Raw genomic sequence first — 17,892 nt, forward strand, 5'->3', positions numbered from 1 at the left:
GTTGGACACATGACGTGACCATAGGATATGAGACAAGGACAAGAACAGAATGAATAGCAATAGAACATGCATCTCGTATAATTGACCACAGATGTCAGTCTGATCTGATAAAGTAGTTGCTTGTCATGGCCTCAATTAAGTGTATCAGTGCTTACGCCAAGGAGAGTGAATCGTGATTCAACACGTATGTACCGTCTGGGTCGTTCAGATTAAGGACATAATTCATAACAGGGATGCTGGTCGTATTAAATCTACGCTATACCCATCAACACGTGTGCACTTGAGAAAGTGAGTGAAGCCTATAAACTTCTCCAGGGGTACAGACTGCAGATGGCCCTGTTTTGTACCTCTCCCATGAGCAGGAGTGTTCACGCATCAGTGTTCACGGCATCAGTGTGTGTGTGTGTGTGTGTGTGTATGTTTGTGCGCGCGTGCGTGCGTACGTGCGTGCGTGCGTGCGTGCCTGTGTTGCTGTAGACTATCCTGTGAGTGTGTGGATGGATGAGGTTTATAAATGCTAATGTCCTTTAATGGGAAGTGGATTGTGCATGAAATGTGCTGTACAAATACACTTGGCTTGTCCATGTCTGCATAACATTGTCTGTGCCATATTGGCACTGTGTTACAATTAAAGTCACAGAAACAAATACTGTATTAAACAACACCACAAAGCTTACAGTAGGCTACACACACCCCAGCTCACATGTACAACCTTGACTGGACAAAGGAAGATGAACTAAAGGCAATTCATATCACATGTCAGTATGTAGTCTATTAACTGCACCATGAGACAGTTAACTTATATAGGCTAAACCAGTGGTTCTCAAACGTTTTCGTGCCAAGGACCCCCAAGGTATGTATGTGGCCGCAGACCCCCACCTGAAAATATGTTGTGCCAGGGACCCCCCAAAGCAAAGATTGTTTTCAAAATGCCTTGCCTCTAAAAAAAAAAGATTTAAAGATTTGCACCCACTTTCAAGATTTTTCAAAAATAACAGATCTGATGAGCTTGTATATCTGCTATTTTTGAATAGCCAAGGTATAACATATGGATAAAAGGGGTTAATATGATTGTGACGCTTTATCAACTTATTTAGCTGGGGACCCCCGGTATCCCCCCCAAGGACCCCTAGGGGTCCCCGGACCCCATTTTGAGAACCAATGGGCTAAACCAGTGGAACGACCCCCAAATCGATACATATTAGACCCCTATTTGAAAATATTCTGTGCTAGGCTAGGGAGCTAAGAGAAGATGGAGTTGAGAGAGAAGCTGAATTACTTCAGTCCTTGAGGGGTCCCCAGTAAAAGTAGTTTGCCGCACTGCGAGCTTGTGAATCTGCAATTTTTTTAAATCTTTGAAAAATCTCAAAAATGTTCGGAAGATTTTGAATAATGTATTTATAATTAAATATATATATATTTTTACACAAATCTTCTATTCTGGAGGTCCCTGGCACAAAACATTTTCAGATGGGGGTCCTTGGCCAAATACATACATATTTGGGGCTGTGGACAGTTCAGAATCCCGTCTACCAGTGACATCATCGATGGGGAATCCAAGCAAATAGAAACTGCAGGCTTTATGTTCCTGGAAAGTTGCAATGCAATAATAGAAACCATTGTTCTCTTCTCCAGACAGTTCTATGGGTCTCTTCCTCCTGCCTGGCCTATGTTCTGATTCACATTCAGACGCACGCACGCACGCACGCGCACACACACACACACACACACACACACACGCACGCACGCACGCACGCACGCACGCACGCACGCACGCACGCACACACGCACACACACACACACACACACACACACACACACACACACACACACACACACACACACACACACACACACACACACACACACACACACACACACACACACACACACATTGAAAATCGCAGGATTTGCATTATTAGTGTATGCATGTCTTAACATGTATTTATGAAGTGAATACCCAGGACCACAATGGAAACAAGCCCCTATAGCGCTTTTTGTCTTAACAATCGTTGTAAAATCGTACCACTGTACACTGTAGGCCTACTGTTTACAAACTGTTAATAAAGTATTCAATTAATCAATGAAATTATTATAATATATTATAATAATAATAATGATATCATATTATTATTTATGGAACCAAATGGATCCTTATCTTTTTGTATTTTTAGAGTATATAGGCTACACAAACGGGTCCACATTTGGTTAAATGTTTTGCATACTCTCAGCCAGGTAACACTGGGGATTTTAGTGAAGGACTATCAAGCAAGGTGCGGACTTGATGCACCAACAGGCGTCAAATGCATTGACTCGCGGTTGACTGTCATATCGTGACAGTCATGGCGCAACCTGTCCCTGGTTCGGGAATTTTCTCCATTTACAATCCGTACATCTACATAAACGTTTACATTTCAAATACCCCACGGCCACGGATGTAACAAGTTAAAACACCTGGGTGTAAGTACCCGAATTTTCTGTATTGTTCAATAAAAAGTATTTTGATCCAATCGGTGGCCATTTTCTTATAGAATTATAATGTATTAGAGTGCAATACAACTCCCAATCGATAAGGTCGCGTAATTGAAAGCATATGATAAAACATTTTGAGAAAATGGCCACCGATCGGATTAAAATTCTTTTTATTGAACAATACGGAAGATATGGCTACTTAAACCCAAGCGTTTCAACGTGTTACATCCATGGCCGTGGGGTCAGCACTTTATATTTGAAATCTAAACGTTTATGTAGATGTACAGATTGTAAATGAAAAAAAAGAGCCAAAACCAGGAACAGGTTGCGCCATGACTGTCACACGTTTCAGGGCTAGGTCGCACTATGTAGCAAGACGGTAGAAAGGGGGCGGGGAGTGCGATGGCTGGGTTTAGGTTTCTGTTCCAAAGGATCGAGGTTGCTCACAACGGAGGTACCGTACCGGTCCGTTACCGTACCGCAATTCATCTTCTGTTAAAGGCAAATCATTGCAAAAAGAGGTAAGACACGCACACACACCAGTGGACCTGCGTCTTAATCTACTTTAAACATGTAAGTAATTGTAAAGAACGCGATATTTCATGTGCGGTATATCTTTTAAGAGTAACTAAAGTAACTGCTGCGCGCCACACCAGTGCGCATGGTTTGTGTCGCCAGTTGCGGGTCTGGTTTCTATTTCAAGAGGCATTGTCTAGTTTTCCTTTGAAGCGTTCTTTAGACGTGTTTGTCCTTGCATTGTGTCATTTCTCTAAGCTGACTGGGGGAGACAGTAAATAATAGTAAAAGTGAAAGTGCAGCAACATGGCTGTGTCAGGCTGACACTACTGCTGCTCCTGCTGCATACTAGACAACAGGACACAGGTGACTGAGTATGCCTATAGAATGTTCTGTGGCTGCTGTTTGTCAATGCAGATGATGATACTGATGATGATGATGGTGGTGATGATGATGGTACAATGTATTATCATCATCAGGGGTCATCATCAACATGTCCATCCTCGGCATGACTTGTCCTTGTCTCTGGCAAATTTTAGATTTAGTTTTTTATTCAGATCATGAGACCCAATTATTACTGAATGACTGTCAGTCTTCAGGTTTTATTCAGAATATGCATGACACTGATTTAATATGACACAATCGCACATTAGGAGTCCTCCAGTACAGTGGTTCTCAAACGTTTTATTTTCAAGGACCCCCATATATAAAATGTATACAAATCTTTTGAAAATATCAGATCTACAAGCTCACAATTGTGAGCTTGTAGATCGGCTATTTCCAAATGGCCGAAATATACGTATATAGGGCCGAAGTGGCTACTGTATGTTTTGTAATAATAATAAAAATCTCTAAAGTAACTAAAGTTTTCAAATAATTGTAGTGGAGTAAAAGTACAATATTTGCCTCTGAGATGCAGTGGAGTAGAAGTAAAAGTAGCCTACTGAAAAAAATCCTCCAAAGTGTATTAAGTACAGTACTTGAGTAAATGTACTTAGTTACTTTACAACACTGCTGGTAAGTTTATCAACAAGATGTACCCACTAGTGCCAGCAAGTAAGTTTTCCACTGGCCCACCAGAATTAGCTGGTGGGCCAGAACATAATCAGTCAATAGGATTGGTTAATAATTTAAGAACTGGAACTTGCGACAGAACTTCTTATACAATAATGACTATATTAATTGCTATACAAGTTAATAGATATAGATTTGTGTGGTATAACAGCCTACATTTGATTACACACGCAGTTATATCAGTACGCAAACAGGTGTAGATAGTTCAATGCTTGGGTAATCGTTTTGTGCTGACCTCATCCTTGAATGTTGCGTTTTAGAGGACCTTTGATTCGTTAAAAAAGTTTAAAAAGAACGTTTTATCTGGAGACAGTCATAGTTCTCCTTTTTGAACAGAGATGAATGATCTCTTTCATGAATAGGAGCTCAAGGTCTTTTCTTAGATATGGAGAGAAACAATGTATTGCTAAGTCTTTGAAATACCTGCCTGTCGCCACCACTGCGCTACTGTAATACTCAGATAACCAGCCATCAGTTGAGGCCCGGGATCAACGAGTAAAAGAGTTAAAGTGGCTGGTTAAGGGCGAGGTGGAAGAGCCACTGTGGCTATAGTGGAATAAAGTTGTTAAAGTAAATCTTGTGTTAAACTAACACCAGTAGCCGTTATCCAGTATCATTTATGGAGACTTTATTTAACTATTCTTCCATGGTTTTACCAGCCAAGTCTGAGAAAGTCAGATTATCTTCCAATTTGACTGACAAGAGTCAGTCATATTCACTCAGTCAGACCAGCTAAAGCTAAATGACAAGAAATACAAATATTGCTTATTGTTGCTTCCCCTAATTGATGTGACCTTTCTGAGGGTCATATCCTTATGAGCAAATGCCCCTGTTCTTCTTCATAATCATCATCATCATCATCAACCAGTCTGCCGAAAAATGTCCCCCTTATTTATTCACGGCAGGTTTGCTGAACATGCAGCCTCGTTTTCCAGGATAGACCCAGATCCACATTGATAAAGTGAGACGCGCGCACACACACACACACACACACACACACACACACACACACACACACACACACACACACACACACACACACACACACACACACACACACACACACACACACACACACACACACACACACACAACATTTACTCAAGTACTGTACTTAAGTACCATTTTTAGCTATTTTTTACTTTACTGGAGTATTTTCAATTTTCTGTACTTTTACTTCTACTCCACTACATCTCAGAGGGAAATATTGTACTTTTACTCCACTACAATTATTTGAAAACTTTAGTTACTAGTTACTTTGCAGATATAAATTATTATATTATAAAACATACATTAAGCGCACACACACACACACACACACACACACACACACACACACACACACACACACACACACACACACACACACACACACACACACACACACACACACACACACACACACACACACACACATGGGAGCTTCCCATTACAAACAGCCTTAGCTCTACAGCGGTGGGGGGGGTAAAGTAAGGTGTTCAAAGGCACCTTGACAGCAGTGTGAGTGTGCAGTGTAGTGGGTGAGGAGGAGTGCATCATTACTCATTTGCTTTTCCTCCTCCTCGCCCAATTTTTCTTAAGCACTCAGGGGATTTGAACCCTGCACGAACCGTCTGGCCGTAAGCCCACTCACTGATGATGTGTGAAGTGACTTCTTTCAGGGACACCTTCACGGTGTTGTTGTGTGAAGGACCACACCAATCAATGTGCACTAATGTAACTTTCCTCTTCTACCCTGGATTTGAACCCGGTTTCCTGCGCGAGTCCTGACATTTTTTTTTTTACCTTTGAGCTAATAGAGCCTGGCCTGCTTGCTCAGGGGATTAATTGAATCTTGTCCATCAGGTCAAAATTTAATTGTGTCAGATCCTGTGTGACGTGTCTAGGTGAGACATGACCTTTGACACGATCTAAATGGCTTCATTTGTAGAGGTTTCGGTTTTCGTACGTTTATCAACATTTACCTGAATTATCGAGTCAATGTTGGGTAAACAAAACTGTGTGGTTAATAAGTACAACACATTTTGTAAATCAAACTTTCTTATAGGGACTATTTTAAAATGCATTTAAGTGCAACAACAATATATAACCTTGACAAAAAAACAACCGCAGAGTTAGATTGTTGTGTATAGCATTACCTATCAAGTCCCTGAAAGTAGATTTTTGTATCACACTGAAATTAATGGAAAACATGGGTTCCTCGAAGACAAACAAACTACAGTATGCTTACAAGTAAGCAACAGTACAACAGTATGGTAAATTGTTGTCGATAAGCGAAACATGCTAGACCACCGCTGTGGTCCTTTACAAGAGGAGGCCCACACCCCCGCAACTTAGTACTCTAAAGACTCAAAGGGTTACAAAGCCACATCTTAAAACAACTCATAACCACTCGCTGTAACACACAACACGTCCACTCTTTAACCCATTAAGACCTGAGGCCGATTCTACAAATGCCTTCTAAATCAGTGGTTCTCAAACATTTTTGTGCGAAGGACCCCCGATTTGATATGTTTTTGGCAGCGGACCCTCATCTGAAAATGTTTTGTGCCAGGGTCAACAGCCTTGATAAAGATGTGAAATTGTGCAGCTCATTACACATAATAAAAAAATGACTTAAACATAAGATGATAATTATAAAAAAAACATAAAGGAATGTGCCTTCTTTATGATCTTATTTATTATAGCATATATATATACATACGTGTACAGTACAGCAAACACGTACATGTACAGCAAAGTGTCCTGTCCTTGTACCTTGCTTCTTTTTCTTAAAAGGGTTGGCGTAATAAGCTATGGCTTCAGCCTATACTTCTTTGATCAGAAATGAGGTTATCTTTTCTTTATAAATGTGTCCTTAACCCTGTTTGTATTACCTATGAAATTTTAACTATGTTACCACAAAATGTACTGAAATAAACTAACCTAAACTAAGAATGTCCTCATCCTTAATGTTTAACTGTGCATTACATAAAGCATGGCCAGCTACTTGAGTGATTAATAATTGAAGAAGATAATGTTCTCGACAATCATAATTTAATGTGAGGGCTAACAACATGAACGCTGGGTGATCATTTATTCATCACATAACCCATAGGCTTATGTATTCACAAAGACAAAAATAAAACATCATTTGATCAACGACTTAAGTTAATGAATTGACATTAAGCGTTAATAGGAACCCCACCTGGCAAACAGAACAACGGTAATCCTGCTAGGATTCCCAACGGGACAGTCTGGGGAGGGAGTTTGCTCACAACGCAGAAGGCGTGCTGCTGGCATGCCTCACCTCTGTTGGTATGGGGCCATTCTGTGAAGGTCGCCGTTTAACCCATTATAACCAGGGAAGCATCTGTCATTTCTTTACATTTTAACCACTGTAACCATTATTTTATACTTTGGCTATTCAAAAATAGCAGATCTACAATCTTATAGCGCATCACTTTGTGCCGTGCTATGATCTTGTAGATCTGCTATTTTTGAAAAATCGTATATTTCTTTGCAAATCTGAATAAATATATTCTTTTAAAGCATACATGGGCAACTGGCAAAAAGTTAAAATACGGAGATAAGAGAGGTGTCTGCCCGACAGTATATGCAATGTGGCTGTGGCCCTCTGGAGTGAGTGTAGAAATATAGTGGCCCTCTCCATCATCAAAGTTCCCCACCCCTGTTTTAAAGCGAACATTTTTAACTCAAATCTATGCTTCTGGGGGTCCCTGGAACAAAATATGTGTGTTGTGCTCCACCTCAGCAATCCATCTCCCAGGGGTCCAGCGTATTAAGCCTCAATAAGCCCCTCCAACCTACTACTACACTCAAAGGACCAAAATGGAAATAGATTCAATTGTCCTTTATTATCCACAACCAGGGAAAATCATTTGTTCATGTGTATATGCATTTCTGTCAATAAACAAAAAAACCAATCAATAAATCAATCCAATCCACTGTGTCCCTACAGGTCCACACTGATGGGAGTGCTGCCGATAAGTCCTCCTCACGCCATTGATATCTGAAATCTGTCCCAAACGTGTCCCCATCACCACCAACACGCCTGGACATCCTTAATAGGTATTGGATGGCTGTCCTGTCTGTCTCACTAGCACTGAGTTTCTTATATCCCTCTTGCGGGAGTGGTGTAAAGTAACTATAGTGTAAGTACATTTACTCAAGTACTGTACTTAAAGGTAGGGTAAGTGATATGTTTTGGTTAAAAAACACATGAAGTATATGTATGTCTCGCCAGGAGCGTCTCACCAGCCAACACACAGAGGTGATTGAATGAACTGAAACCAATGCTCCACAGAGTGCTTCCCAAAACAACAGCTTTGGGGATCTGTTGGGAATAGATTCCATGAAACAGGCACCTGCGTGTGCAGTCTCAATGTTGGTAAACAAGAAATCCATCCATAGTGCATAGTTGAGCTGCATGGTTTGGCCATTTTCAGCACCATCCGGTGGCCAAAATATGACTGACATGCAGTACATACTTGCATAGCTTCAAAGGAAAATACTATCCCTATCTTACCCCTTATCCTTAAACCTATTTGCCATATTTTACTATTTTGAAAAACATTTTAAAATAGCTCAACTAGCCGATCTACATCGACACGTTGTGAGCTTGTAGATCATAGTCTTAGTGTGGTTCTGTGTTTTTGACCTTCCTATCCTCTCCCAGGTGTGGCGTGGTGGTAGCAGGGTTGTACTGGATGTGGCCGGGGCCGGTCAGGTTGGCCCTCCAGCCTCCAGATGAATGAAGAGTGTGCCGGGACCGCGAGACGCAGCTGATGCAGGTTAGCATGCTTTACCGCTATGACTGGCCATACATAACCAGAAACCATCTCCTGTCTGTCTTCTTCACCCTGTATCACTGTGTCGTTTTGTCCTTCATACTGTATGTCTGACTGCCTGTCTCTCTCCGTTACCCACATACCTGTGTGTTAATAAGCTGACACATGTTACTAAACTCATAAACTAACACAAACTATAATAAATCAACTTTCAAGCGTTTCACTCTCACCGAGGGAACGCATTGTGTTGACCTTTAGTCCCATGCAAACCATCAAGACCAATAAACAGTTGAATAAAGTGCTACAGTACTACATACTGTACTGTACTGCATAATGACTCAGTCAATAAAGATAACGATTTTTATAACCCAAAGAGTGTTATCAAACAGAAGAGCCCAACCCAACAGACAAACAAACGGCGGCGAACGATACAACTGGTAGCAACTAGCCAGCTCTCAGCTGAGCTACTAATTAACAGAGAAACAAAGACGAAAAACAACGTGGCTAATGGCTATTGTCGATATTCAAGTGTATAGGTCTTAAGTGGTTCACATGTTGGTAAAACACGAGAGTGTGCGAGCACTTGTGGGGGATCTCAACTTGTGTAATATGTAAAAAGGGGAGGGGAGGGGAGCAGTCCAAGGAAAAAATACCTACTTGTGGATTATACCAGGGACAAGTGACCTTTTTTTGTTCTTCCTCATGGACCTACCTGCGGATTATACCAGTGTCAGTTGTACTTCATGTGGATTATGCGGTCGACACGCGCTGACATTTTGCACCTTAATCCCATGTACAACGCACTGACTTTAGTTTTTTTTGTGTTTTCTCGCACCTCAACAGTATATCTCGTACACTGTACGTGATATAAAGGTATTGGTTGGTATACTGTACCTCGTACAGTATACATCTGCTGCTATGCACGCACCTTTAAATCTTACCTCAGGTACTATAATACATCATATATTATGTGTAAATATGTAGTTCTCTCTTCCCCCTTGCCCCCCCCCTCTTCCCTTTCTTTTTTCTATGGAAATAACAACGATAGAACTTGCACAATAAGCCTGTGATGTGACAATAAAGCTGAGTGTGATTCTGAAAGGCTGGGAACCACTGATTTATGATTTATTTGATGTCTAACACTGTGATGATGATGTGTATTCCTCCTCAGAACATGCAGGTGTTTCTGCAAACATGATGAAAAAGAATCCTCACAAGTAAGTCTGTGACGATGGAACCAATGCCACTAGACACTGCTACTAGATATTGCTACTATTACTAACACTCAGTGGGGGGGGAGTAACCACCAGTAAAGTAAATTTACTCAAGTGCTGTACTTAAGTACAATTTTGAGGTATTTTTTTACTTTACTGGAGGAGTATTTCCAATTTTCAATATTCTACTCCACTACATATCAGAGGCAAATATTATTCTTTAACTCTACTACATTTACTTGAACATTTTTGTTACTAGTTACTTTGTAGATTTTGATTGTTATTAAAAAATATATATACTTCGGCTTCTTGAAAATAGCAGATCTACAAGCTCGCGACGCGTTGTGAGCTTGTATCTGCTATTTTCAAAGAGCTTGTAGATTGTCTATTTTCAAGATGAGTTAACAGAAACATGAGAAAAAACAGAAAGTTTACAAGCAAGCAAGATTAAAACAAAGACACACAAGGATCTCAAGAAAGATATTTGGCCCCATCTGCTGTTATGAATGAGCCTAGACCCAAACTATAAGATGACCCCACTTTTTCAGACGTACAGTATTTCTAGGGTTTTAAAAAAGTATTGTATTCTGGTCAATACAGTAATGCTAAGGCTACTTTTACTAATACTAATACTTAAACCCTTAATACTACTACTTCTACCCATAGAATCACTAATGCTGATACTTGAATCTATCAGTATTTCTCTACTGGGTCGTTATATTAAAGCGGCACTATGTAACTTTTTTTTTAATGAATAAAATGTAATTTTGTCCAATCTGAATGGTAGAGTTATTACAATATGACTTATACAATTGGGGTGGTTGTGTTTTGTCTTCCTGCTCTTCCATTGAGACATTTAGATTGTGTCAAAGGTCATGTCTCACCTAGACACAGGATCTGACACAAATTTTTACCTGATGGTCATGATTACATTTATCCCCTGAGCAAGCAGGCAGGCTCTGTTAGCTCACTGGTAAAAAAGCACTTGCGCAGGAAACCAGGCTCAAATCCGGGGGTAGAACAGGAAAGTTACATAGTGTAGTGCAGCTTTAATATAGTATGGATCATAGCTATTGTATAACTCACATTCCCTGTTTATTGAAACATACAATTAACCCATTCAATCCGGGAACGCATCGGTGTCATTTTAGATTTCTTTGGCTATTAAAAAATAGCAGATATACGAGCTTATGTTGAAAAATCTTACATTTGTGCAAATCTTTGAATATATATATTGGGGGGGGGTAAATCCTAACAGTATGTTGCTATATAAGTGGTGCTCCAACTTTTCCATGTCAAGGACCCCCAAAATGATATGTATTTGGCCCCCATCTCACAATATGTTGTTCCAGGGACCCCCCCAGAAGCACAGATCGGAGTTAGAAATGTTCGCTTTAAAACATACTGTATATATTCAAAGATTTGCACACATTTTCCAAGATTTTTCAAAACTTAGCAGATCTACAAGCTCATATATATGAGCTTCTATATCTGCTATTTTTGAATAGCCCAAAGAAATCTTAAAAATTACACAGATGCGTTCCCGGTCTTAATGGATTAATGATATAATAATTTCCTTTAAACATCTCTGTCAGGAAACATAAGAGTAGTCTGGGTGCAGTCACCACCAAATCTCTGTCTCAGCCGGGGAGGAACATGGTGGGCTGTCGGATACAACACGTCTGGAGGGAGGGAGGAGGACAACACGTGGTCTGGAAGGGAACCGTACTGGATCAGGTAAACGGCTGACTATTCACTTGTCTTACACACATTGCCTGCTATTGACGCAGATCTGCGTCATTTAACACATTGCCTGCCAAGGACGTATATTTACGTCCTTAAAAAAATATGTTTTCAGTGATTACGCCAGAGGGCGCTGTGATCTATCCTATGAATGATGCTTTCACTGCCTGATGACGTCAGGCAGTGACCGGAATTGAGGTCATTTAAAAGAATAAAAGCTAATTTAAAATGGTAAATGGTGCATTTATATAGCGCTTTTATCCAAAGCGCTTTACATTTGATTGTGCATTACATTCACCCATTCACACACAGAGGGGTGGAGGCAACCATGCAAGGCACCAACCTGTTCAACAGGAGCAATTAGGGGTTCAGCGTCTTGCTCAAGGACACTTCGACACCAACTCTGGGGAAACCCGGGATCGAACTGGGAACCTCTTGCTTTATGGCAAAAACAAGCTTCATTGAAATGGCCGCAGGCCCGCAGCTATGCAATGGATTACGACGAGCGGATTTATTTTCTTCCTATACTACGACAGCCCCGTGCGTGTAATCCCCCCTCACAAATTAACATCTTTCTCTCTCTCCTCTCACAAACTAACATCTTTCTCTCTCCCCCCTCACAAACTAACATCTTTCTCTCTCTCCCCTCACAAACTAACATCTTTCTCTCTCTCCTCTCACAAACTAACATCTTTCTCTCTCTCCTCTCACAAACTAACATCTTTCTCTCTCTCCTCTCACAAACTAACATCTTTCTCTCTCTCCCCTCACAAACTAACATCTTTCTCTCTCTCCTCTCACAAACTAACATCTTTCTCTCTCTCCTCTCACAAACTAACATCTTTCTCTCTCTCCCCTCACAAACTAACATCTTTCTCTCTCTCCTCTCACAAACTAACATCTTTCTCTCTCTCCTCTCACAAACTAACATCTTTCTCTCTCTCCTCTCACAAACTAGCATCTTTCTCTCTCTCCCCTCACAAACTAACATCTTTCTCTCTCTCCTCTCACAAACTAACATCTTTCTCTCTCTCCTCTCACAAACTAACATCTTTCTCTCTCTCCTCTCACAAACTAACATCTTTCTCTCTCTCCTCTCACAAACTAACATCTTTCTCTCTCTCTCCTCTCACAAACTAACATCTTTCTCTCTCTCCTCTCACAAACTAACATCTTTCTCTCTCTCCTCTCACAAACTAACATCTTTCTCTCTCTCCTCTCACAAACTAACATCTTTCTCTCTCTCCTCTCACAAACTAACATCTTTCTCTCTCTCCTCTCACAAACTAACATCTTTCTCTCTCTCCCCTCACAAACTAACATCTTTCTCTCTCTCCACTCACAAACTAACATCTTTCTCTCTCCCCCACAAACTACCCATATGTCTGTCTCCACTAGGTTCCAGTGAACCCGGCTCTCTACCTGATAAAGTATGATGGTTTTGACTGTGTGTATGGCCTGGAGCTCCACACAGACGAAAGGGTCCTGGGACTGGAGGTCCTGCCGGACAGGCTGGGTAAGGCTGCCCTGTAAGCGTCACTAAATCAACTACTAACCCATTACCAAAACCTACAGTCAACTCTGCTCAGTGCTCACATATGTCATTGTATTATTCTACTGCAGTGGTCCCTAAATTGGGGGTCCGGACTCCCAGGCGAGGTCCCCAAACTATTTTGGGGGGTCCCCAGATGATTAGCTTAATGTGCAACATTGTTTTCTCACTCAACAGTAAACAGACCGACATACAGTATATAAGTGTATACAGGGTATCTGCACGTTTCTAAAGTGACAATTTAAGGACTTTTAAGACCTTCTTAATTAAATGCCATATTAGCCACACTGTCAAGTATTACGTAAGAAAGAGGCAAACATTGTGAGCATGTAGTTTGGCTATTTTCACAATATTCATCAGTGGAGCAGAGTCAAACTAAATGTAATGCCTACAATTAAAAATGCTTGTCAGGGTGGGGGGTCCCCAGTTCAAATATGATTATTTTGGGGGGTCCTCAGTTCAAATATGATTATTATTATTATTATTTTTTGGGGGGGGTCCTCAGTTCAAATTTGATTATTTGGGGGGTCCTCAGTTCAAATGTGATTATTTTTGGGGGGTCCTCAGTTCAAATGATTATTTGGGGGGGGTCGCGGCCTGAAAGGTTTGGGAACCCTTGTTCTACAGTCAACTCTCGGCTCACAGATATTATTTTATTATTGTTCTACAGTCAACTCCCAACTCCCAGATGTTATTTTATTATTGTTCTACAGTCAACTCCCAGCTCACAGATATTATTTTATTATTGTTCTATAGTCAACTCCCAACTCCCAGATGTTATTTTATTATTGTTCTACAGACAACTCTCATCTACAGATGTTATTTTATTATTGTTCTACAGCCAACTCCCGGCTCACAGATGTTATTTTATTATTGTTCTACAGCCAACTCTCGGCTCACGGACGCCAACTTGGCGGACACGATGATCGGCAAGGCGGTGGAGCACATGTTTGAGACGGAGGACGGGCCAAAGGAGGAGTGGAGGGGTATGGTGCTGGCCCGGGCCCCCATCGTCACCACCTGGTTTTACATCACCTACGAGAAGGACCCCGTGCTCTACATGTACCAGCTGCTGGACGACTACCGGGAGGGAGACCTCAGGATCATGCCCGACTCCAGTGAGTGGAGTAGTAGTACTACAGTAGACCAGCAGGGGTCTTCAACAGGGGGTCCGTGACACCCCTAGGGGGTCCTCAGAGATACTGCAGGGGGGCCGCCAAATCTTTGTGTGATAGGATGTTTTTTTTTTTTACATTAAAGGGGAAGACCACTCCTAGAAAAGGATAATTGATTGAGGTCATGTGATCAGTGACATACGCAGGGTGTACTTTTGGCTCCGCCCCCTCAGCCAAAAGTACACCCTGCGTATGTCACTGATCACATGACCTCAATCAATTATCCAGTTCTAGGCAACACAGAAGGGGGGGGGTTTCTTATTTCCACAGAACAGCTCTAAGGTGTATTAAAGACATAGTTCAATGTTGAAAATGAGTGGTATTTCCCTTTAACCACTTGAACCCTAGCATCCCTGAGGAGAACTTTAACCAAAAATAGGAGGCATTGTGAGCTTGAACCCATGTTTGAGTCGCGGACCAATTCTTATAACCTAACTCAGACACTTGTTTCACAGCCATGAATTCCAACATATTTCCTTTCCTTCCTTCCTACCTACATAAGTAGTCCTACCACACATCTCTGATGTCTCTATAACACTGTTCCCTCCACGTCTCTCCTCACAGATGACGGTGTGGAGCCGGCGGAGCGAGAGCCAGGCGAGGTGGAGGACAGTCTGGTGGGCAAACAGGTGGAGTACGCCAAAGAGGACGGAGGAAAGAGAACGGGCATGGTCATCCACCAGGTCCAGGCCAAACCCTCGGTTTACTTCATCAAGTTTGACGATGACTTTCTCATCTATGTCTATGACCTGGTCAAAACAGCCTAAGACTCGATGTTGAATTAAGAGACGAAGGAAGGGCTGCGTGGCTCCGTAATTATCTGAGACTGAACCTGAAGGTGCTCTTTGGAGAGAGTCGGTCAAGGCTTTTAACCCATTAAGACCTGGAACTGTGTCATTTTTAGATTTGAGCTAAAAAGCATTACTTTACACTTTGGGCTATTCAAAAATAGCAGATATACAAGCTCATAGCGCGGCACCGAGTGCCGCGCTATGAGCTTGTAGATCTGCTATTTTTGAAAATTCGCATCTGTGTCATTTTAGATTTCTTTGGCACGCTATGAGCTTGTATATGTCAAGGACCCTCAAAATTATATGTATTTGGCCGCGGACCCCCATCTCAAAATATGTTGTTCCAGGGACCCCCAGAAGCACAGATCGGAGTTAAAAATGTTCGCTTTAAAACATATATAATCTATATGTTTTAAAGCGAACATTTTTAACTCCGATCTTCCCTTAAAAAACCTGCTCTATCCACACGTTTCAGACAGATTCTTTTTTTTTCTAAATAGTTACTGTGTCGATTTTGCATCATTAAATCGTATCACCATGAATGAACCAATATCGTCCATGTATTGTATCATCATACCATCGTGATGCGTATCGTATCGCTGTTAAATTGTAACGTTACACCCTTAATATTTATTCAAAGATTTGCACACATTTTCACGATTTAAGAGTAAATAGCAGATCTACAAGCTCATAGCGCTATGAGCTTGTAGATCTGCTATTTTTGAATAGCCCAAAGAAATCTAAAATTACACGGATGCGTTCCCGGTCTTAAAGGGTCAAAGAGAATCCAAGGCACTCACACACGTTCAGTGAAGTTAAAAAGCCTTTATGGCGTTGGTTCTCAAAGTGGGGTCCGGGGACCCCCAGGGGTCCTTGAGGGAGTTCCAGGGGGTCCCCAGCTAAATGATAGATTAGGCACCAAATGGACCCTTATGGGTCTGTAACTGAGAGTGTACAAATGGAACCAAATGGACCCGTTAGGGTCCATTTGGTTCCATTTGTAACATAGATTTTACAATATAAATTGCGGTCCAAGTGATAGAAATGCCATTAAATGGGGGTCCGTAGCCCTAATGCATGTCAAACTGGGGGTCCTTGAAATTAAAATGGTTGAGAATCACTGCTAGAGCCGTAAAAAAAATCTTCTCTTATGGGGGGTCCCTGGCATATCTTTTCAAATGGGGGTCCGCATGCTAATAAGTGTCTTTGGGGGGTCCTTGACATGAAAAAGTTTGAGAACCACTGCTTTATGGCATGGCAAAGTTTTAACGGACGTGTTTCGGCTCAGAGGCCTTCATCGGGGTCTATTCTCTCACTCGGATGTCAGCCTACTGCAAACGGAAGGAGCTTAAATGCCTTTACTTACATCCTAAGAAGACCACACATCCTCTCAGAGACCCTTGACACAGCTCGGCTGTGATGATGAGTGATGATGACGGCGGCTCCTTCATCTAGGTGTGGCCCGGTCGGTGGGTCGGTCAACATTTCCTTGGCCTTGAGTAATAAACAAAAAAAAAGAGACCTCAACATCAGGAGAATAAAACAGCTTGATCAAATTTAGCGACAACTTTTACATCTAAACCCGGATAGATGAAAAAAAAATACAGGAATCCATTTCCCCTTTTAAAATAGAAAAGAATGATGTTACCCAGATGAATTTAGTTTTGAGAATTCATTGAGACACAACAATTTGGTCAAATCTGACAATGATTCCTTATTCAACCTTTATCTACATGTATGATAGCAGATGTAGATCTGCTATCTTTTAACGCTAAAATCTAAAATTTACACAGATGCTTTCCCGGTTTTAATAGGTTAAAGCGCAATGAGACTTTGGTAGAGGTTTGGGTTGTGTTGTTACCTTGTCATCATGCTGTAACCAGTGGTGGAAAGTAACTAAGTACATGGACTCTAGTTCTGTACTTAAGTAAACTTTTGAGGTATTTGTACTTACCTGAGTATTTCCAATTTCCAATAATTTTACTTCTACTCCACTACATCTCAGAGGCAAATATTGTACTTTTCTCCACTACATTTATTTGAAAACTTTAGTGACTAGTTACTTTGTAGATTTTGATTATTATTACAAAACATACATTAACCACTACAGTCCCATATACATTTTGGCCATTTGAAAATAGCTGATCTACAAGCTCACAATGCGTCGCGATGCAACACATTGTGAGCTTGTAGATCTGCTATTTTCAAAAGATTTTTATACATTTGAAAACTTGTAATGGGACATTCTACATAATGAGTACTTTTACTTTTGGTACTTTAATTACATTTTGATGCCAATGCTTTTGTACTTTTACTCAAGTACATTTAGAATTCCAGACTTTTACTTGTAACAGTGTTTCTACATTGCAGTATTGATACAAGTGTTTAAATACAATATTCCAGGTTCAACAACAATCATAGGGTTTTGCACCCATGTACAGTAAAGTATGGAAAACACTGAACACTGACTGAAAGAGTATAATGCACTTATTTGTCTTAATTTTGTTTGTTATTTTACATGCAGATTGCAATTATTGTTATGATCTTAAAGGAGTAGTTCACCTA

At 41.0% G+C, this 17,892-nt stretch overlaps 1 protein-coding gene and 1 long non-coding RNA gene across 2 annotated transcripts in view; both read left to right on the plus strand.

Moving 5' to 3' along the window:
- LOC311037530 overlaps positions 1–17,892 on the plus strand; it is a 439,052-nt gene that overhangs the window by 23,136 nt on the left and 398,024 nt on the right. The window lies entirely within an intron of this gene.
- On the plus strand, positions 8,745–15,303 carry spina (spindlin a; the record flags this gene model as incomplete). The annotated part of the gene is made up of 6 exons (XM_084047497.1): positions 8,745–8,855; positions 10,024–10,069; positions 11,662–11,803; positions 13,208–13,325; positions 14,246–14,479; positions 15,101–15,303. The coding sequence occupies exons 1-6, from the start codon at positions 8,816–8,818 to the stop codon at positions 15,301–15,303; spliced, it is 783 nt and encodes a 260-aa protein (XP_083903623.1). The 5' UTR covers positions 8,745–8,815.

This window comes from Gymnoscopelus microlampas, assembly GCF_963454915.1.
Source record: "Gymnoscopelus microlampas genome assembly, chromosome: 21".
Lineage (NCBI taxonomy): Eukaryota > Metazoa > Chordata > Actinopteri > Myctophiformes > Myctophidae > Gymnoscopelus > Gymnoscopelus microlampas.